The sequence below is a fragment of the Tauraco erythrolophus genome, chromosome 1 (genome assembly GCF_009769465.1).
Source record: "Tauraco erythrolophus isolate bTauEry1 chromosome 1, bTauEry1.pri, whole genome shotgun sequence".
In the NCBI taxonomy this organism is placed as follows: Eukaryota; Metazoa; Chordata; class Aves; order Musophagiformes; family Musophagidae; genus Tauraco; species Tauraco erythrolophus.
Window position 1 is genome coordinate 49,767,650 of NC_141465.1, and position 22,199 is coordinate 49,789,848.

General features: G+C 37.9%; 1 protein-coding gene across 1 annotated transcript; it reads right to left on the bottom strand.

Annotated features, from left to right (window-relative positions):
* Window positions 1–895: 895 nt before the first annotated feature.
* Window positions 896–22,045, bottom strand: SYAP1 (synapse associated protein 1). Its single transcript, XM_086618891.1, has 9 exons — window positions 21,853–22,045; window positions 16,876–16,994; window positions 14,527–14,593; window positions 12,143–12,216; window positions 11,653–11,792; window positions 9,812–9,957; window positions 4,711–4,769; window positions 3,569–3,716; window positions 896–2,024 (listed from the first exon to the last, which is right to left on the bottom strand). The coding sequence occupies exons 1-9, from the start codon at window positions 22,043–22,045 to the stop codon at window positions 1,897–1,899; spliced, it is 1,074 nt and encodes a 357-aa protein (XP_086475017.1). The 3' UTR covers window positions 896–1,896.
* Window positions 22,046–22,199: the final 154 nt, after the last annotated feature.

Below are 22,199 nucleotides of genomic sequence, written 5' to 3' on the forward strand. Positions count from 1 at the left end.
TGGTTTTTAATAAAGGGGACATTTGGAGCAGTGATTTTGAGCTCTGAGTCATCCAGGGAAGATTTGCCACTGTCAGAATAGAACTACCTGCCTTTTTAGAAGGTGGTGTGTCAAACTGTACAGTAGACAGATCCTAACGTGTCCAGCTTAAATCTGTGAGCAGTTTTATTTGTCAAGAGTAAACATGAAGCTTTGAATAGTCTGATTTTTGTGAGCGGAACAGATTTAACTTTCATGGCCTTTAATTAATCCCAGATATAAAAAGCTCCTAAAGTACCTCTTATTTACCTCTACTTATCTTTCATCTCTTAACTAAAAGTGAAAAACACTAAAAATACAAGTCGTGCTTAAAATGATTAGTACTTGAGAAAATATAAGGAAATAAAGAAACTCCTTTGAGAAGTCAAATGTATGCAGGCTGAAAACAATCCATCTTCCACGAGAAATACAAGAGGGCTTTCTGTCCAAGTTGCTAATAGAGACAATTTTAAATAGTCCTTTCTTACAGTTAACAGCAGTTAAAACTACTTAGCTCTCTTCAGTTCCCATGGATGAATATTGACTGAATAATTACAGTTATGATCTTTTCAGTCTCTTTACAAAAGTTTTCTGCAGAATTATGTTGTTAAGACAGAGCTTACTGTATGTAACATGCTTATAATTCAGTTGTGCTTAATGGCTCCTACCTACTTCATTTTACCATTTTTCCTTCATATTTGGAATTTTATTAATGTTTTGCCGCAGGATTTTACAAAACACATGACAAACAGAACATCAAATTTTCATTTATATACATAAAGATACTGACTTAATGGTAAAGCTACAGGAAACATCCAGATGTCTAAGAAGAATCAAAAATCTTTTAAAGAAAACTATTTTTTATTTAAATTCCATGTCTTAATCACTGTGACAAAGTATATTTTGAAATCTGTATAAGTCTGAAATATGTTTGTCCCTCATTCTGCCCTCCCTCCAAATAAACGAGCCAATTTTATAATATCTACAGTATTTAATAAAGATGTCCAAACCAGCCAAAGTTTTTACAGAAATGTTTCAGCACTTAAAAGAGAAACATTTAATTTTCTCTCACTCAGACAGAAAAATTAAAAGGAAACATAACAGTCTTCTGAAGAAAGAATGCATTAAACCATTTCTCTCTGTGGGGAAAAGCAGTATCTTAATACGATGATTTAACAAAAACAACAGTTTAATTAAAGCAGTTAATAACTCTGTTCTTATTTAAATGCTTAAATGTTTGCCAGTTAATTACATCTGATGAATAATTAATCAGTACTTCTTTTGGAGTCTGAATTAGCATTTTTTAATAACAAATTATTGGAAGTTATTCAATATGGTTTTCTATAAATTCTTTGGCTACATACATGAAGGAAGTTAAATACACATGAAAGTTATAGCTACAAGTATCTTAAAAATAGTACACATTTACAGATTATACAGGGATCAGAGTGCAAATGTGATGAGAGAGTTATTTTCAAGGACTAAGTTACTTACAACATCCATTTTTACATCCCAAACAGAAGGCTGTAGACAAACTGAGATTTTCTTAGATTTAGAAGTCTCTTTGCAGAGCTTCTTGACCACCCAAAAATGCCTCAAACTAAATTGTTGCTTCATGTAATAATGTTATCACTTCTAATTATGGCATATAACCTGCAGTGTCTGTCCTCCTCCTTTTTTTTTTTTCTTTTGAAGAATGCAGAAGTTCAGAAACTGCTCATATAAAGAACAGAAATAATGGTTCTATCCCCATACGGAATTATAATGATTTTAGATTCTTTTATGTCCTTTGAAGATCTTTTGTAAGCAAAATATGAAAGCAGAAATCCATGTCAGTCCTCAGAAAAAGCTTAGGGTTATAGTGATTTGTGAAAATGCTTAATTTTCTTCTTGCAGCATTTCTTCTATTTCTTTATCCCAGTTTTCATCACGCTTTTCTGATTCTGTCACCACCTCATACTCTTGAAGCTCTTGTTGTAATTCCTTTTCCCAATCAGCAGTTTCTTCTACAAGAGATAAATGATGTGTAGGAATTAATTTAATAATAAAGATTGTTCTTATTTACATAAAACTGGATGAATTTGCACTGAATCTCTCATGTCCCCTAAACTTTATGGATAATTCTCCTTAAAAACTACAGAAACTTCAAGATCAGAAATTTAATTTTCTTATTGACCACAGATAGGAATTAGTTAATATACAAGTCTATATTCCTATGTGCATACTATAATAAAGATATAAAAAACAAATACACAGCTTAGTTGTAACAACCATTCCTTTGCAAGCTCATTTCCTACAGTCTTTCAGCCTACTATCAACTGAATCTCCCTTTGTACTTTTAAATCTCCAGAACAAAATGAATGAAGTTCAGAAGTTTGTTGAATATACTGTTATGAGGGAAAAAAAAAAGTAAAAATCAAGATCAAATACTGTGGATAATTTAAAAAAGAAGCAGGTATTCTCCTCACTGACATTTGTAGCTAGGCAAGTTCATTTAATCAGGGTTAAAGGTATTCATATTTCATACTTCAGGGCAAAAAGTGAGTCAGAAGGCATTCCTGTGTTATTAATCTGTTTTAATTAGCTCTACCTGTCATATGCAAGAGTATGGGGGAGGAGATGGGCGTTTGATGTGTTACATGGTGGTTAGTACTTCAGCCTAGATACGAAGGCATGCAATTCCACAGTCCAAGTCAGTAAGGCCAGCTGAGATTTCTCTGAATAAATTACAGATTAAAGGCTTATTGAAACACTTTCATCAAAAAACTAGATGCAAGGAACTGATATTACTTTTAAGAATTCCCCAAGTTTGGCTGTGTATTGGAAAATATAGCAATTTCAGAAAACAAGGATTCAGCAACATCCAAAATACACTGTAAGATGAATTCTGAAAACTGTATTAATAATAAGTGTCTACACATGCAAGTGTCCTCATAGTAAATAGTTCATTGTGTATGGCCAGAGTCACATCATCACGGATTGTTTTAATGCATTTCATACTGATATTAGTCCTGCTGAATTAAGTATAAGCCCCATGTTATTTCTTCTCATCATTCTCAAAGCTATTTGTTGAATTTTAACTGTTCCAAATGCATGTAAACCTTTTACAGCAGAGGCTCACTGTGTGGTGCAAATACTGCATTTTTAGCTGGTATCAGAAGAAGAAAACAGCCTGATTTCCAAACACTGTACTTTACCTGCAAGGATGTAAATTAATACCAGAAAAATTCATACACATAAGAACCTATGAAAGAGAAAGGAGAAAGTAGACAGAAAAAAAATACTCCACTGTCACTTTCATAAAAGAACCACCTAAAAATTGTTAGGTTCTTTGGATTTGAAACTCCTTACAGCTAACATTCTGTATAAGACGTGGTTCAACTATGGTAAGAATTATCATCAATTTCTGCAATATTTCATTGCAGGTCGTTTCATACGCTTTGAAAAATGGTCACAAATCTACTTTCCTAAATTGAATTACAATTTGGTTTTAAATCAACCTGTCTTAGAATTACTGTATTTAAGACACAGAAGGTAGTAATAGCTTTACCTTCTACTACTGAAGTCTCTTCTCTCTTTTTGTCTAGCACCAGTTGTTCCATTTCTTTTCTCAGGTCTTCCTGATTCAGATTACAGGCATCAAAAGCATCACTCACAAATTCTGATACACCTGGACTTGTGGAAATCTCTTCCTCATCCTGCAGTAAGATAGTTTTGTATAAGCTTATCCAGAAAGCAGAAAAAAAATGTAACCAATACATACTTCCACCTGTGTGACTGAGTGCCTTTTAGATAGAGTCAGCGAAAAAACAAACCAAATGCATTACTCTGACAACTATGTTTCTTTATGGGCTATTTTTCTTTAAGAGTATTTTTGTATAGACAAAAATGTTAGATAGTGATACTGAAAATTATCTGCTTTTCATCCTAGGCTCCTTTTTGTGTTCTCTTAACAACTTTAATTCTGTTTTTGTAATCTTCAGAAACAATAATAAACTCATAAGAGGTTTAGAACAGTAGCTAAGACTAATATTAAATTTTGACCACAATTCAGTAACAGTTTTCTACACACAAATAAGATTAAGAGAAGACTGTTCTTTGGAAATCTTTCTAGCTTAATTTAGTTCACTGCATATTATTGGCAAGCGAATACACAGCTCTGCTTCTGCCAAGAGCGTTCTCTGGCACTGATTTTACAACCTAGAAATGAACAAAGGTCATTACGTGTCTAAGTTAAAGGTTCTTCTTGCCATTGCAATAAAGTAATGTTGCTATTGCAATGCATCATTTAGATTTCTGATACGTAAGCCTGACAACTGCTGAAGAGTTGGACATAACAGCACGTGAACTTATTTTTATGAAGGTATCCCTCGTGCCTAAATACAATGCAAACCTTCTACTCTGAACATTTTAAAAATGTCACTCTTCAGAGTAAAAACATGTTCTATTACAACGTGCAGGATACTAATGAAAGTGTTCTTCAGATAAACAACTGTTTTTCCTACTGAAAATTAGTTTAAAGTGTATGCATTAAAAATTAGTATCACAGCAGAACAGCAGCAGGTAGGATTGTCAGATATTATATTCTTATGGTTTCATAGCACAACTTATTCAAAAGGATGCATAATTACCCATAAGTAACAGTTTCACATACTAAATAAAATTACCAGATAAAATACAATAGCATTTTACCTCTTGAGATTTTATTTGAGGCTTTATTGTAACTGGCGGTGTTTTTGGCCGTACTGTTTCTATCAAGAGGGGAAAAAAAAAAGGTAGATTACTTTTAAATATACAAATATTTCATTTAATCTGCATAGCTATTAAATGTACAAAGAAATATGTCTTTTAAGGATTCCTGGTGGTTAAAGGCTGAATTCAGCCACAGGTGAAGCATTTGCAACAACAAAATGGAATAGAAGCAGTTTTCTGTTTTTAATTAAGGCAAACTTAGGAAACCATTTCCTCATTAAGACTCCAAAGTTAAATCACAGGAACTCCTTTGCCCCTTAACACGATCTAAAGAACTATGTAAATAAGAAGGGTTGGGAATCTGAAATAATGTCTTCTATAAAACACTTACAGATTGCACCACATGTCACAAGATCTTTAAAGTTACAAAGGTGTAGACTTGGTCATGAAATCCAGCTACTGCCTATCACGGAAGTTCCCAAACTCCCCTGTTTGGGTACTACTACCGACATAGGCACTAGTTAGCTCTTAGGGATACTGGAGTATATCTGTAAGCACACGAGAAGAGTGCTCCATAGCCTTATCTTCTTTCACACAGGCAAAGGAAGTCACTGGAAAACACAAACCCCAGCAGCTGTTCCAAATTTTCTATGAAAACTCACTGTGCATTCTGTACTTAGTAGCATGGTACTAGAAGGCAATGATTGTTTACAAGAAAGGACAGATCTTTTTTCTTGGCAGGTAAAGGAACACCCCAGATTTCCTCCTCATGCAACTAGCAGGGTAGAGGAGTCACAATAACCAGTCAGGTGGCTGCAAGACCAATTAACATAATGGGCAGGTTGTGGCAGTGATGGAGTGCTTGCTTAGCAGTTCTATTTGTTTAAACACGCAAAGAAGCTTTAAGCTTGTTGCTCTGCTTACTGCAGTGTGTGCAGGTAAACTCTTCCTGCTTACTCAGCAATTTCTGAAGGGGGGATTTTTTCAGGTTTAATTTATAAAATTAAGATCAAGTCTAATTAAAATAATTCCCTAATTGGTAGTTCTCACTGCTTATGCAGCTTATCGACTCAATGCCCACTGCTTTGTCCCATCCTCCCTCTTCCTTCCCCTTCCCAGGCTTCAGAGGATCTGTTACTGCACCCAACGCCACAGCCAAAGAGGCTCCAGCACTTCCTCCTCGGGAGGTTGCAGAACACGCAGTAACTCTGCTGTGTGCCCAAAGCACCGCGGGAGAGAGGTGCCTCAAGCTCCATCTGCTGCTCTCATGCAGAAATGGCACAGCAGCTCTGCACTGGGCCGTGCACCAGTCTGATGTGACTAACACACTGTCAGCGCTGTTCTGGATATACCGGCCTGGCATCATCTCCTCCACGGCTGCTATGTTCTCTGCCCACGAGGCAACTTCATTCCCAAGCAAATAGTTACTAGTACCTGGAGAAGGACTGGAACTTGGCATTTTGTCACAAATCTTACACACTCTCTACACTAGAACGTGGAATGTCTTCCATTTGTCCCTTCTTTTTTCCTGCACATGGATCATGCTAATTTAGCTTTGTGAAAACAGCAGGTGAGGAGGAGACAGGCAATGATAAAAATGGAAGGCAATTAATTCTATTTTACAGACATCAGTCAGCTTTAAGAAGAAACTCTGAACGTTACGAAGAGCTACCAACAGGCAATTACTTCCAGTTTTAGCCTCCAATTAGGGAATCCAACCTTTAAAAAGGTTATTTAAATCAAAAATAACACAGATGATTCAGAGCTTCCCAAACTATGTGATTTTTGAATCAAACAAAACATGTATTTACTATGGTGTGGTAAATGTGTCTTTGCCATTACAGAATATACAGTCATTAGGACAGTAAAACAATCTGCTGATCCAATACTGGTCTTCTGAAACCTGTGAGATCCCCAACAGGCCAAAAGACAGCTTTTTTTTTTTTTTTAATGTTTTGTTTTCAGTCACAATGGTAATTTTACTGGAATAACTCTTTAGGTATTATCCAATGACTTTCTCTTTGACTGGCAATTTCCAAGTGTTTGGATGACTCAAAGATAACAGTTTTGTTGTTCAACAGGGTCAGTTGTCCTGCAGAGCTGAGACATCTCAATTACAACAGCCATAGTTTGGCAAACGTAAGTACTGTAAAAATAAAAAGGAAGTTATGCTGCCCCAGGAACTTACAGTTTAAGACTGCCATTTTAACTACATATTTAGCTTGTATAAAGGAAACTTTCAGCACTGAAATTAACAATAGAGTAACTTCTATTTGACTAGCCAATCAGCCACAACACTAGCAGCTTTCTGTTTTTCTGAAATTGGTTTTACTGAAGCAATTATATGCAGAAACAGAAATCAAATAAAAGCTCAGGGGAAAGGGGAAGCATACTGATAGTAAACAGGCTTCACAGAGAACATGCTTATAAACAACAGCGAAGAAAATATTTTTTGGCAGACATTTATGTTTCTAATCTTTCCAAATGCAACTTTTTCCTCTCTATGAAGGACTAAATGCAGTAGCAAACGAAAGGATCCAATACTCAAAGATCTATTGTGAGGCACTACAGAAGCCAGAGAAGACAGTCACTACTCTTAATAGTCTATAATATAATCCTATCAGTTGGTGTAATACAAAATCCAGAGGAATAGAAATCCAAAATAGAAAAAAAAATAATCACAAGAGTAAAAAAATCCAAGAAAGAAAGAAAGAAAAACGCATTGAGATGTCAGGTGTAAAGGTTTACAAAATCATGAGAATCCCAGTGATTTCCTGAGTTGATGGCACGTGCACAGGGTAACAGTAAGCACAGTTTGCTTATCAAAAGTGACAAAAATGGGAGCTGAATATGGTAGGAGTGTAGATGTGATATGACATGAACAGGTAAGTAGGAAACAGGTCTAAATACAGTCTGTGCTGAAAGGTAAAACCAAAAGCTTTCTGTTATGATGAAAAGAGTTAGTGCAGGACATTTAAGAACAGTTTTTTCACACGAGGAAAAAAAAAATTAAGTCTCAACTTCCACAAAACTGATCAATTGTTTCTCCATATAATCATATTTCCTCTATTGCTCTTCTGTTTCTACGGAGAGAAAAGAACATGCTTACAAAACTATGAAAACAATAGGAAGATTCACTATCATGTAATTCTCAACTTCATTCCTCACCCTGCACATATTTTAAATTAAAGGTACAGAAAAAAACAAACCGAAACACATGTTCTGTACTTCATTGCTTAAAGCAGTCTTTTGAACTATCCTGAGCCAAAGAATTACATCATTATAGTAAAGATGTAGATCATGTTGGGTTATTTCTATACCGTCTTTGTGAATTTTCCCAGGGAGGGAACCCTGGTCCCTACAGCCCGCTGGGGTATGCTGGCAATAGTTACTCTCCTCAAAGGCTAGCATCCTCTGGAGTGCTCATGGCCTGTGGGCACTTTGCATAGATTTGACCTAGATCTCCTCTGTGCTCCATGGAACACGCTCAAGTGTGGCCATGATTTTTATCAAAATTACCAAGCCCAAAATAGCATGAGTAGTGTTTCTGTGATTGACAACATGCTGTTCAACATGGTGACACGCTGCAACGTTTGATTGTACATAGCCCATTGGGGCAACAGATAACTGTCCTGGATAAAAGAAGTCAGAATTGGTGCCTCCTGGTCTAGAGTAGATTCTGAAGTGACCTGTCCTGTCAGCATTGCCTGGATTTTAACTCAGAGAAAACTAGTTTGTTCACTCTAAATGGGGACCTTGCCTATGCTAACATGTGCGCACTCAGAACAGAATCTCTGAGAAACACAATGAGAGAAGCTTGACAGCAAAGGTATACACAAAAAAAATAGCTTGAGGAAACTACTACAGTCCTTTTTGAAACAGTATCTTCTATGCAACATGCAAGCCCAGCTCTGTAATTCCACTTGTAACCTCCCAAGGTTTGGCTGCCCGTGTCCAAGGCGTCAAGGCCTAGCTGAGTAACCTTAGCTCGGACTGCACAAAAAATTACCAAGTTGTGCAAAAGAGCTGTGAGAAAGTCTGTTAAAGATAAGAAAGGTGAAATTAGAAACTCAGGTAAGATTAGAAAGATGAGATCATTAGCAGAGCAAGAACTCATGAGGAAAAAATACCAGTATGAAAAGACACTGCCTCCAAAAGGGAGGAAAAAAGAAGACAACTTGACAGCATCAACAGGATATCAGCATTAATGGATTTCGTGGATGATGACAATTTATTGATGTTGGGGATATGAGAATCTGTTCCAGAGTGCAGCGAAGGCTTTCTCCTTCTGCCTAATGCCTACCCAGCCTGCCAAGATTCTTCAGGTGTCTTACCAGGGGTGGTGAGCGCACGTAGCTCAAGCTAAGATTTGATGAGCTACTAGTTATCTTTTGTGTCTTAGCCAGTAGCTGGTTTATACTCTTCAAGCTGCATATGCTCCTGCTTGCAGAATTTGTTTGCATGCAGATAAAGACAGCCAATGGTTCATAAGAGGGTCAGTAAAAATAATCTGTATAAACTGATCAGTGTAACTGAAGACACCAGCGCTGAAGTGGCTTTTTCATCTCAAGGTTGAATCCCAGGTAGTTTCCTAGTCCCCATCTTCTCCCATTTCTGTAACATATCGTGTGCCTTTCCACATCCTGCACATGTGTCTGCCTCCACCACCACAGTAATTCTACCCCAATATCACTAACTTTGTTTGGCCTGAGGCCTAAGCGAGAGCAAACAATACGCAACCTGGCTGGATTGGCTAGTACCTCTTGTCTTATTGGGTGAGCCAAATGTACCTCCTACACTTCTTTGTGACAAGTCAGAAAAAGCACACCAGAGACCATTAGTGGTCTTGAGCTGTTAGAAGCCAAGTACAGAATTTCATCTCATTAAGATTTTCACTTTTCTGACAGAGTTGGCTGAAATTCGAAAATGGCTTAACAGCACTAGAAGCCCCTTCTTCCCTCATCTGAACAGATCAAGTATGATGAGAGAAGCTCTGATTTCATAGGAAATTCAGGATATAAATTTGATGGCACCTGATACATACAGTCTGTATGCGTGACATTAACTTAACGAGCTGTGCTAAAACTAATCCTTTCCGTACCTTGCAGTTGACAATCCTCTTCTCTGCCTTTGTTCTCTTCTTTTCCTACTGCTTGCTGTTGAGCTGCAAGTGCGGTGAGTTGTGCAGACTGTTTAATTAGGGACACTCTGTAGAAATAATTTCTCCAGAACACTTCCTCCTTTACGCTAGAGAGAACAAACAGATTTTGATTACTACATTTGGAAACATGGTTCCTTTTAGAATCTAGATATGAAATAAAATTAAATATGCAGAGGGAAGGAGCAGATATGACTGCCTTTTAATTAAAACCTTGGAAATTTGTGATATTATCACAATGTAAAAAAAAAAAATTCATCACTGTAGAAGTTCTTGATCTCTTACAAGACAGTTACAATGGACTTGAACATCCAATAACAATGCTGTTTCTTTAGAAAATGCTTAACAGCATGCAGCAATACATAATGTGGAAAAATATGCTTTTCCATCTCTCTTGCCAAATTCTATAAAAAAATTCAACAATAACCCTGTTCTCTTCACTTACTCTCTAAAACCAACATTCTATCATTGTCAAACTGTATTCATCTACATCTTCTCTAGACCTTGGGTGGAACTGGAATATCTTTGATCTATAGGCAGAAGCCATTCCTAGATTGCAGAACTATTTCACTGTCTTCACCTATTTCAGCATGTCCACAGGACCTTCAATAACTAGAAACTATCATCTCGGAAACAACCAGCTCTGATAAGTGGGAGACTATCCCATTTCTTAGGTACTATGTCCCTTTGATAATCCTCCAGCAAGCAAGAAAAGACCCAACTTTAACCCAGAGGAAACAGAAGTCAAAAATGGCAAGGCTTGCGAAGAGGAAGGTGTGTAGGTCAAGAAAGAAAGAGAGAGAATGAAGTTACCTTCTCCCCATTCAGACAAACAGTGACTATGGAGACTAAGAACAGGGAAAAAAAAATAACTATTAAGCAATGGGGTAGGATAGGCAAGGATAGCACGACCAGAGGCTGAGGACAGAGCATCACAGACAGATCTGATGAAGACCTAGAACATGGGTAGAGCTTTAGGACTGACAGTGGCAAAAATGGCAGGGAACGGAGTAAATAAAATAAGGAGCTGGGAAGGCATATAAAAGGAGGTGATTTAAGATAGAAAAGCAGACAACAAAAGGTATTTTCTTTCCTGTTTCAATCCTCAGACAAGAGACTAATGTTGAGAAGTCCTACTTAAGAACGTTGACCTATGAAACAAGCTTAAGGAGGAGAGTTTGGGACTGGGCAAAGAAGGAAACCAGCACTGGAACAAAGCTGAAATCAAGAAGCCATACTGGAACTGCTGGGACAAAGACCTTACAGATCTTTCAGTTAAGTCCACTAGAAGGAAGTCAACAACACAGAGGTCCTCCTATTGCCTATTCAAAACCATTTTTTCTTGCTTGCATTGTTGCTGTCTTGCGATGCATTCTTTTACCATTTCTCCAGGGGGCCTCTGACTATCTCTAATAACCTTTTTGGAGTGTCAGTTACACCAATAGACCTGAATGTTTTCGTTGCTGCATTTACCTTTGTTTGGGAAAGAGATTTTCAATTAGCACACTGGACATGGAAAAATTTAAGGCCTCTCCCATACTTAAATCAACAGGTCCTTATTACTTCTGAATTTCTAACAGATCTACTTCTGTTCTTTCCACTAAGTGGAACCACAAGCCACATGCCATATTCAGTTCATTTGAAATTAGCAGATAGAAAATATATACAGAGGAACTACACAAAGAACGAACTGAAGGAAGTCAGAAGAAAAATGAGTAATTAACAAATATTTACAGACACATTAAAAGTACAACCATATATCGTTACCAGCAGAAATTACTTACTGTTTGGGAACAAGATCAAACCTCATCCTATTGAGAAGTTCATCTTCTTGTAACATCACCATTGCAACAGGGTACATTTGATCAAAGTCAAAATTAAACTGCACACCTGCTGGAGGATCCCGCAGAAAATTTCGTTTATCCTTTGAAGAACATATTTACGGTCATTAACTGATACCAGAAAAAAGATATCATAGATATCACACACAAGATCAGCAACGCAATCCCACTTCCCACATAATTCTACGATACCACAAAGCTGTAAAGCCTTCATAAAAATAAAAAATTACATTGGGGATCTACAAGTTGATATTGAAAGAACTATTTACTCTTGCAGATGATCAGTGCAGTGACAGACACATTAAAACAAGTATATTGAAAACACATAACTCAATATTGCCAGACAAACTTACTTTGATAAAAAAAAAAAACAAACAAGTTTTAACCTGTCCAACAGAAAAATTTCAGATCTTACAGGAAATGAAATACTTACTGCTGATAAGGCCAGTATTTGTTGTTGAATTGTCTCTTCTTCATTGCTGTCTACCCAGGGAGGCACTGCTGCTTCTGTTATTGAAAGGAGGAAAATAATTGCACATGTATTACTTTTTTAAAAAAAAAAATAAAACATCTTACATAAAGTAACATATAATGTCACAAAAATAAGCAGACTTACATCAGTAAGCCAAATCATTGTTCCTTTTTCCTAAACTATGCTCATGGCATAAGAGAGAAACTCTAGGAATGGATCTTTGCCTATCAGAGGTTTAAAAAAAAAAAAATTAAATAGTTGCTGATTTCTGTTATTGTAAAATTAAAACTGTGGGGATTTATTTGCAGTGTGTTCAGTCAGAACTTGTGCCTCTTAATTTAGTTACTGAATTAGTGCTGTATAACTGGTTATGTTGCCTGCAAATAGAAGTTTCTAGATTCCCTTTAAACACGTGAACTTTGTCTAAACTAAGTTTTCAAAATCATTTACTATTGTATTGATTTTCTAACGGTCTAAGATACCAATTTTTCATGATGGAGAAAAATAAGTTACAAATATCTTATAAATTACAACACGTTATACACTGAATAAGCATACTTGAGTTCAGTTGATTTATATTTACACAGATACTTGTAAAATAGTGCTGTAGGCTGTACACAGAGGAAAATAAACTATTTTAGATGTATAGAAGTCTATTAATCTCTTCATTGTCCATGCAAATTCAGCCTATAGAGATAATATGATTCATAGACTCATAGAATGGTTAGAATTGGAAGGGACCTCAAAGGTCATCTAGTTCCAACCCCCCTGCCATGGGCAGGAAAACGCTCCACTACACCAGGTTGCTCAAAGTCTCATCCAACCTGGCCTTGAACACTTCATCTGTAACAGCTAACAAATAATTCTTGTGCACTTAACACTAACAACACTTATTTGCCTATGCACCTGACATAAACAAGATCTTTCACCCACATGGATTCACATCTGATGCTAATGCATCTGTCAGGCCATCTGTCTCTCTCCTTCTTTTGCCAAGCTAGATACCTATTTTCATGAAACTTGTAGAACTATATCAACAGAAATCGAAGTTTACTAACATAAACAAAAAGATAGAAATACAGACAACATGATCACATAAGCAGTCTTGCAAGAAGAAACCAGACTGACATACTAACTACAGACAGTATGAAAATTTTTATCATGATCCATTTAAAACAGCTCATTTTTAAGATTAACAATAGAACCACCAATTATTCAAATTGCCAAAAATTACTGCATTCAGGTAATATATTAAAAGACATAAAAGTCAATGATGAAATGCAATGTAAAAAAAAATTGTCCTTATTTTAAAGTATTTTAAATAGATCCACTGATGTCAATAGTATATGGGTGGATAACTCAAAGGATTTAGGTCACAAATAATTATAAAGCAAATGACTTATGGGAAAGCAAAAGAACAATTATGCCTTTAGTGTAAGCAGAGCAACTCCGACAGCAAAGCTAATTAAATACTATAGTACAAACCCTAACTTAGGTCTTTCATTTCATTATGAAAATGTAACATGATCACTAAAGCTCAAAAGAAAGGTAATCAGCACACCTGTTTTCAATAAATGCACAGGCTTATGATTCAAAACAACAATAAGAGATCAGCTTGCTAGTACAGTGATCTTTTAGTTAATTTCATAAAGCTGAATTTGGTTAAAAAAGCAAATCTAAACCAACTGGACAATGTAACACTAATCTCACTTAAAAACGTCATCTTCCTGTTCCACAATATATGTTAACTTCTGCCATAATGTGTTTCATTAAATAGAGTTTTGATAGATTGGAATCACAGAATGGTTTGGATCGGAAGGGATCTCAAAGATCATCTAGTTCCAACCCCTTTGCCACAGGCAGGGACACTAGGTTGCTCAAAGCCTCACCCAGCCCACCCTTGAACCTCCAGGGGACGGGGGTATCCACAACTACTCTGGACAACCTGTTCCAGTGTTTCACCACTCTCATTGTAAAAAATTTCCTTATATCTAATTTAAATCTGCCCTCTTTCAATTTAAAGCCATTGCCCCTTGTCCTATCATTCCATGCCCTTGTCAGAAGTCCCTCTCCAGCTTTCTGTAGGCCCCCTTTAGGTACTGGAAAGCTGTCTTAAGGCGTCCCTGGAGCTTCCTCTTCTCCAGGCTGAACAATCCCAACTCTCTCAGCCTGTCTTCACAGAAGAGCTGTATCTTCATGGCCTTCCTCTGGACCTGCTCCAACAAGTCCCTGTCCTTCTGTTGGGGGCCCCACAGCTGATTAGGTTTAGATATACTGAATTATCCAGCTTCCAGCAAGTTTTATCTTATGCAATGTTATTCATTATCAAAAAAAGCATACATTACCTGATTTTTTTGTTTGCTGCTCTTGAACAAATTTTTTCTGTTCCTTCTGGAAATCTCCAATAATTGTCTAAAATAAAAATTAGGGAATTACAATAAAAAATATAATTCACTCTTCTTGTTTTGTGTTCACTCAGGAAGTGCTTTCAAATATACTGCAGGATCATATTCTTAGATCCCTGGTGGCCCTTTTGGTAAGTTAACTCAAGATGGTTCATGTAAATCATACATCCCCCTTTACTATAACGTTTGATTTTGCCTTTAAAAGTTTAAACTACTGTGTACGCTTTCAAATTATATTTATAGTTTTATCAATCAAGTTCAGGGGATGAAAAAAAAAGAAAGATGGAAAATCTTAGCTGGGAATTTGAACATCTGCATACCATGCATACACACTTTCTGCCTTACCATATCAAATACAGACAACAGACTGTTTAGACCTATTTAAACATGTTTTTAAACCATTTAACACCTAAAGATACCACTGGCCTTACAATAAGTTTCAAGAGTTGCTTAAGAAATATATGCATTGCAATAAACTGCACTTGTAAAATTCTTAAGTATGATTTTCAGAATGTCCGTTTAGCTGAAATAAAATTATTTCTCCATTTATGTTGTTGACAAATTTTCATCAACAAATTATGTTCTGAAATATGCTATATTGAATTTAGAACTATAATATGGAGAATGGTCTCAGAAGTTGGCATGCCATAATCTAGAAGTAACAATGTGTACATTGTTCTGTAGTTGAAAGCAAAGGCAAAAAATCATGAAGCTAGAAATGAATACTTACCTAAACCACTCACAAAATACAAATTTTATGCGGTGAGGTCTGTGGCTTAAAAAGGTGTCAAAAGCATGCAAGTCTTCAAGCTAAATCCTGATAAATTCCTGTAATTTTTTTTCCTTCAACAACTCAGCATCTCAGTTTAAGATTAACAGCAGTGAGAGAACTACTGTAATGCCTATTATACAAATAGCTCATTGTGGTTCCTCCTGGTTGTAAGTTATGTTAATTTTTGGTATTTATGGAATAAAATAATTTATATAATGTAAGAAAAAAACTTTAGGATGATATAGCTATAATCCTGTTTCTCCCATACGTAAACTTCTTAGTCAAAATAGGGAATTCATATTATTTGAAGGCATTCACAGAAAAAAGAAAATGGTATTTTAGGCATAAAATATGCTGTAGGTACTTAGCTACAGGTTTTTTTTATGAGCATTAATTATTTGTGTAATAAATTACCAAATAACCTTTGTACTCAATTTTTCCTTTTTGATGTGGATCAAAATTATGTTAGACTAATATACTGTAGTAGGAAATATAATTCTACTATTACACATAGACTGTTGTCACTAAAAAGTCAATGAAATCTGGAGACAAAATTCGATCACAAAAGAAATTTAGAAGTGTCACCTGATGAATAATTTGGAAGACAACATGAATGCTAAGTATATAATGAAACTGAATTTCGTTTTATTAGGAAAAAAAAGTTCCCGAGAGGGTGTCTGAGAGACTGGAGCCTGAGGAGGGGTCTGGCTGCATCGTTGACACACGTGAACGCACGGTCCCACTACAGCTATGTTGGTTTTGGCCAGTTCCCTTTCCCTTCCGCTTCCAAGCTGCCCTCGCTAACAAACACAGAACACTACACAGCACTCATTGCTGCTGTTTTTTTCCCCCCCCTCCATTTTCTTGACTTAAAGCAATGGAAGACCACTTGCTGGCAGAAGTTAAGCAACTGGAGCTGGCAGTCAGAAACATGGAGGGCAAGAGATAAGTGGTAGGGTCAGGGTAGGGAAAAGAATAGGACTATAGTAAGCTGTTTCTTTACCTCACTGGGTCTTACGAAACCATATCTGTATAGATGTAGGGTCTTAGTATACAAAATCCACAAAGCTGACCTAATTCTGAATCTTGCTTCAGTGATGCATTTAAGATGCAAGCTATAGCATCACTCTTTCCACCTAAATAAACTGGGGGTAAAAACTCAACCCACGCATCTTCCAAACATCCGCCAACTGCCTGTCTGTGCTAATTCCTCCAGCCTTTCCTCCTATGTCTGCATTTTTCCTATTTTCTTCATGTCTTTCTCCAGTGCATTTATATCCTGAAGGAATGAAACACAGGTGCAGTGCTGAGTAAAGCAGACTGACCATTTTTTGGCATGTCTACCTTGAATAAATATTTCAGTCACATCATTTATGATGACAGGAGATAACCTGCTCTTGAAACACGTAATTCCTAAAACCAGCTTAAAGAAATGTTATCACATGCCAGATTTGTCATATGTCACGAAAACCGTAAGCAAACAGATCTTTCAGATCAAGTATTGAGAAATAAAATACCTTATCAATGATACTGTCGATTTTTCCTTCTTCTACAGACTTCTTTATCGTCTGTGCTGTTTCGGCAACAGATTCTGATATCTTTTTTGTAGCAGCAGTGGCAAAATTGAAGAGGTAACCTTTCACAGATGAGAAGAGAAAGACCTGAAAAAAGATATCTTTACATCCAGTTCTCTTACTAGATTTATTTTTCTTTCTCTTTAGACATTTGGATACCTACTTGAAAGTTTTTTTCAAAATAATTTAACTTGGCTTCTGGCCTACAAAGAACTCCTAAAATCGTATTTATCCCTTTCTAGTTCATACTCTTTAGTGATGATGATCAAACTTCTATACATGAACCTTATCTACGAAATCAAACATTCCTAATGGTCCTTGAAATACTGCTTTCCATGGAATATTCTGAAGCAATGTGTGTTTCTTAATTTCATTTAAATATTTTGGAGACATTAAGCAATAAAGTAACTTCAACAACATCATTAAAAAAGAATTTTTTCTTTTTTTTTAGAAAAAAAATCAACACACACATAAAGTCTCATAAAGTAAGACAGCAAATGCATGAAAAATTTCAGGCAAGTAACACTTGAGATTCCTTCAAAGGTCTTAAGAGAGAAGCTTGCTCCTGATGTTTGCCCCTTTTCAATTTTGCATTGTATTCTTCTTTTTAGCTCCATGAGAAGCACCGTGGCCCTGTTTGGTTATTTTTCTGAATATGTTCAGTGTCACAACAGCAGTAACAAATATTTCCAAAGACTGCTAGCATTTTTCATAGTAGCAGTGCTGAAGTGAAGAAAGGTGGCAGGGAAAGAACGATGCAGCATGGGCAGTTGCCTTTTATAGTTCGTTTCTAACTAAGGAAAACAAACTTGCTAGCAGCAAGATGCATAACACAGACCTTCAGAAACATTAAATATCAGTTTATTGACAAATCAACATTTATCTTAAAACAACATTGGAATTGTTTATTTTTCAGATAGTGACATGATGTTACAAGCACTTCATTATATTTGAACAGTTGTATTATGACTGTCAGTTACAGTGTATACAATGATACCATGTCAGTAGGTACCACAGTAAATGTAATAATATAATAATTGCAGAGGGATCTACATAAATTGGACCATCGGGCAATCATCAACAGCATGAAATTTAACAAGAATAAATGCTGGATTCTGCACCTAGGACAGACTAATGCTGGGCACAAGTATAAATTGTGAGAGGGGTGGCTGGAGAGCAGCCCTGCAGAAAGGGATCTGGGGTGCTGGTTGGCAGCAGGCTCACAGGAGTCAGCAGTGTGTCCTGGCAGCCAAGAGGGCAAACTGCACCCTGGGGTGCATCGAACACAGCACAACCAGCCAGTCAAAAGAGGCGATTATCCCACTGTATTCAGCACCGGTGTGGCCTCACCTCAAGTATTGTGTGCAGTTCTGGGCCTCACGCTTTAAGAAGGATGTGAAGGTACTCGAATGTGTCCATAGGAGGGCAACAAAGCTGGTGCAAGGTCTGGCAGGCATGTCCTGTGAGGAGCAGCTAAGGACTTTGGGCTTGTCTAGATTGGAGAGAAGGAGGCTGAGGGGCGACCCCATTGCTCTCTGCAGCTTCATGAGGAAGGGAAGTGGAGAGGGAGGTGCTGAGCACTTCTCCCTCCCTTCTCACTGATAAGACACATGGGAATGGTTCAAAGCTGCACCAGGGGAAGTACAGACTGGAAATTAAGAAGCATTTCTTTACTGAGAGGGTGGTCAAAGACTGGAACAGGCTTCCCAGAATGCTGGTTGATGCCCCAAGCCTGCTGTCAGTGTTTAAGAGGCATTTGTACAATGTTCTTAACTTAATAACATGCTTTAAATTTTGGTCAGCCCTGAAGAGGTCAGGCAGTTGGACTAGATGATTGTTGTGGGTCCCTTCCAACTGAAATAGTCCATTCTATTCTAATTCTAGGGTTAGAAGTAGCAATGGTGGATCTAAACTGTATAGTACTATCAAAGATATATTTGAGGCATTAGTAAGAATGCAAAGCATGTGGGATGGTAAGAATATTTTAGTTATTCCAGAAGACGATCTCTGAGGTCCCTTCCAACTCCAACCATTCTATGATTCTATGAAAATCAACTTTTACTTTTATACAGAGGACTTTCAAAAAAACCCCAGCACTTCTGTTTAAAACAAACAAAAAACCACCTTCCTTCTCAAGATCTCACAAAAATTCCAGTTTCCTTGTGGGTTAGAAATGTAAGAAACAACCTCACCATACAAAAAAAATGTGAGTTGTTTTAACATACAGTTATTAGCCACTGACTAAGTTATGTTGGAACAGTCACATCACCTTTTGGAAAGCTGACTGTTCTTTGTGACGTATAAAACATTCTCTCTTTATGATATCACCAAATCAATCCTGAAATATGCAGAGGTCCTAGCCAGACCTCAAGCAAGCCAGTTCTTTATATGTAACTTCCATTTATAACCCATAGAACGGTGACAACCAAACTTCCTCCAAGTACTCACAAGCATCTTTTCTATCTGTTATCGGGCTTTGCAACATATCACATGCTTCGCATTGTATAAAAAAAAAGCCTATCTTCTACACTTTAAATATAGTCACATATACTGTCCCCCTTATGACAGCAGAGGAAGCAGTAGCCTACTGGATTGTTTCCTCCCTACCAGTTTTTATCGGTTGTTTTATGTATCCCTGGAAACTTCCTCGCATGCAATTGTTTTAAGTGCAAAAGGTGCCAAAACATTTGCTGTCCAGCAATGTTTTGGTATTGTTGGGCAAAGTAGTTTCGGCCAGTTCTGGAACTAGTCTGAAGAGCAAAATGCTTTTTATGTCCATTAAGGGCAAATATTTTTCTGAAGCAAGATACTTATAAACCCCAGTAAGAGGTGGTACTTAGCCTTAGAAAAATAGAATCAGCAGTGGAAAAGCAACATTTCCAGTTTCAAATAATCAAGAAACTTTCCCTCCCTCTTACAAATCTACGCCTGTACTAAGACTATGTATCTAGCAATATTTCTATCATTAGTTCACATTGACAAACTCTCCTAACCTTTGCAATGATGTGGTAACGAGCAAAAAATACTGTATTTAAGGCTTCAGTTTTACCAGTAAAATTCTTTATGTGTTAGGGCAGTCTTTCCACACAGATACCCTGGTTGTTAGTCATGCAGACGTTTCTAGAGTAATTATGTGTAAAAACAGTGATGTCCAAATCCTTACAAAAAAAAAACCCTTCCACCACAACCTTCTCTGGTGTCACAGAAAATGAATCCATGCATCACCAAAACAAATTATCACTTCTAGAGCAAATTATATCTGTAACTAACTTCCTCTGAAAATTCAAATTCTTTCCTTCCTGAACAGTAATTACCAGATTAGGATCAATTTACAACATCCTGACAAGTGTCTGACCAAACTACACAGACAATCTGCTGCAGCTCAGATAGCCCAGGACAAAGCACAGTAACAAACGCTCTCAGACTAACCTTTCAACTGATACTGATCCAGCATTTCAGAGCACCAGGAAGAAAACACTTTAGCAAGGAGTATGGAGTTGCACTTTGGATTAATTTTATGTAAGAATCTACTACAGTTAAGCAGAATTCTTACCTATTGCAAATTACAGTCTTGCCTCATTACAGATGTGTTCAACAAAATAATCAAAACCCATCACTTTCCTATGGAAAATCACAGAAACTCCACACCAATTCCTGAAGTAAGTTATTCTCTATGTATACATCACTTCTCCCACAGTGACAACAGAATAGATACTTAAAGAAATGCCATTCATTTAGTAACAATTCTGAAGAAGATGACAACAGAAAGGAACATTTGCAGCCATTTTCTTGGTTCGCATTTTAAATAGTCAAGTATTTTAAAATGTGGGGGTTTTTTTTATGTCCAGTGAGGCAACATCCTTAACAGTGCACAGAATTGTTAGCAACTTAATCAAATATTCCTCACTGTCAGTAACTGCTATTTAAAAAGAATCTCAGAAATGCAGAAAAACAAAGATGAAATTAGAGAATTAGGTTTCTTCCAAACTTCCAGCTTTATCAATTGTATAGGATTGTTTTAGAAGCGTGGAAGAGACCAGGTGAGCTGCATGAAAAATCACATGGTAGTGATGCATGCTATAGACTGCAGTTAACAAACATAATTTAAAAGATATGCAGAACAAAGATATGTGAAAACATAAAAATAAAAAAATGTAGGGAAGAATGTCTTAGTATTTCTTTGCTGAGATCATTTTCCATACTAGCTAAACCGACCTGAATTACCATTTACATCTGGAAAGATATGCTTTGGAGCTGTTTTGTTTTTTCAAGAGTATTCCTGTCACCTCAAACTTGTGTTCCCCATTTTGCATCACTATGCAAGCTACATTGGATTTGTCGCTATCTAGATGAAAAGTGATTCATCAGTTGTTGAGCTGAGAATAAACATGCTTAACTCATCTTAAAACCTATCTATAACTGTTTAGTTCAACTGAAGCTTTGGTTCACGTGTCAACGATAACTACTGGTAACTCCTAAACGTGCATTAAACCGGTCTACCTTCACCTCTCCAGTTGCTACCCTGTTCTCACCACACTACGGGAATTTTGCTGCTAAGACTACCAGTTTATTTTTTTTACAACAGGCCTATAGCAACACTCCCTGCGTGAAGATGCCCGAACACGACACACCCCTCCAAGATGTGAAGCTATCCTTTTTCTCGAGCCTTTTCCTGGCACGAAAGCCCCCAGCAGCGACGTGTGCGGGAGAGGGAGGAGCCCCACACCCCTCCGCTGCGGCCCGGGGTACCGCAGGGGAGCGGAGCGGAGGCGGCGGGGGCGCTTCGGCCGCGGGGAGCCGCCGGCGCAGCGCCAGGGGCCCTATCTGGCCGAGCGCGGGTGCGCCCCGGAGCTGGCGGTGCCGGCCCGCCCGCGCCCCGCTCTCCCCGGCAGCCCCGGCGTGCGAGAGGAGGACACTCACTGCCGAGTCCCTTGGCCTGGCCGAGGAGCGCCTCCGAGTCCACCGGCTCCGCGCCCTGCACGGCCGGCTCCGCGCCTGCAGTGGCCGCCGCCTCCTCCTCCTCCTCCGCGGAGCTGCTCCTCTCCTCAGGCGACAGCAGCTTCTCCTCGCCCGCCCGCTCCAGCCCCAACCAGCTGCCCAGGCCGCGCAACATGGCGCAGGGGCGGCGGCGGCCGCGCTCGGCCGCGAAGGGGCACACTCAACGCCAAAGGGGCGAGCAGCGCCGTATGCGGAAGCCCGGGCTGCCCGCTCCTTCCGCATACGCTACTTCCGCCGTGGCGGGGAAGGGCGGCGCTCTAGCCTCCGTC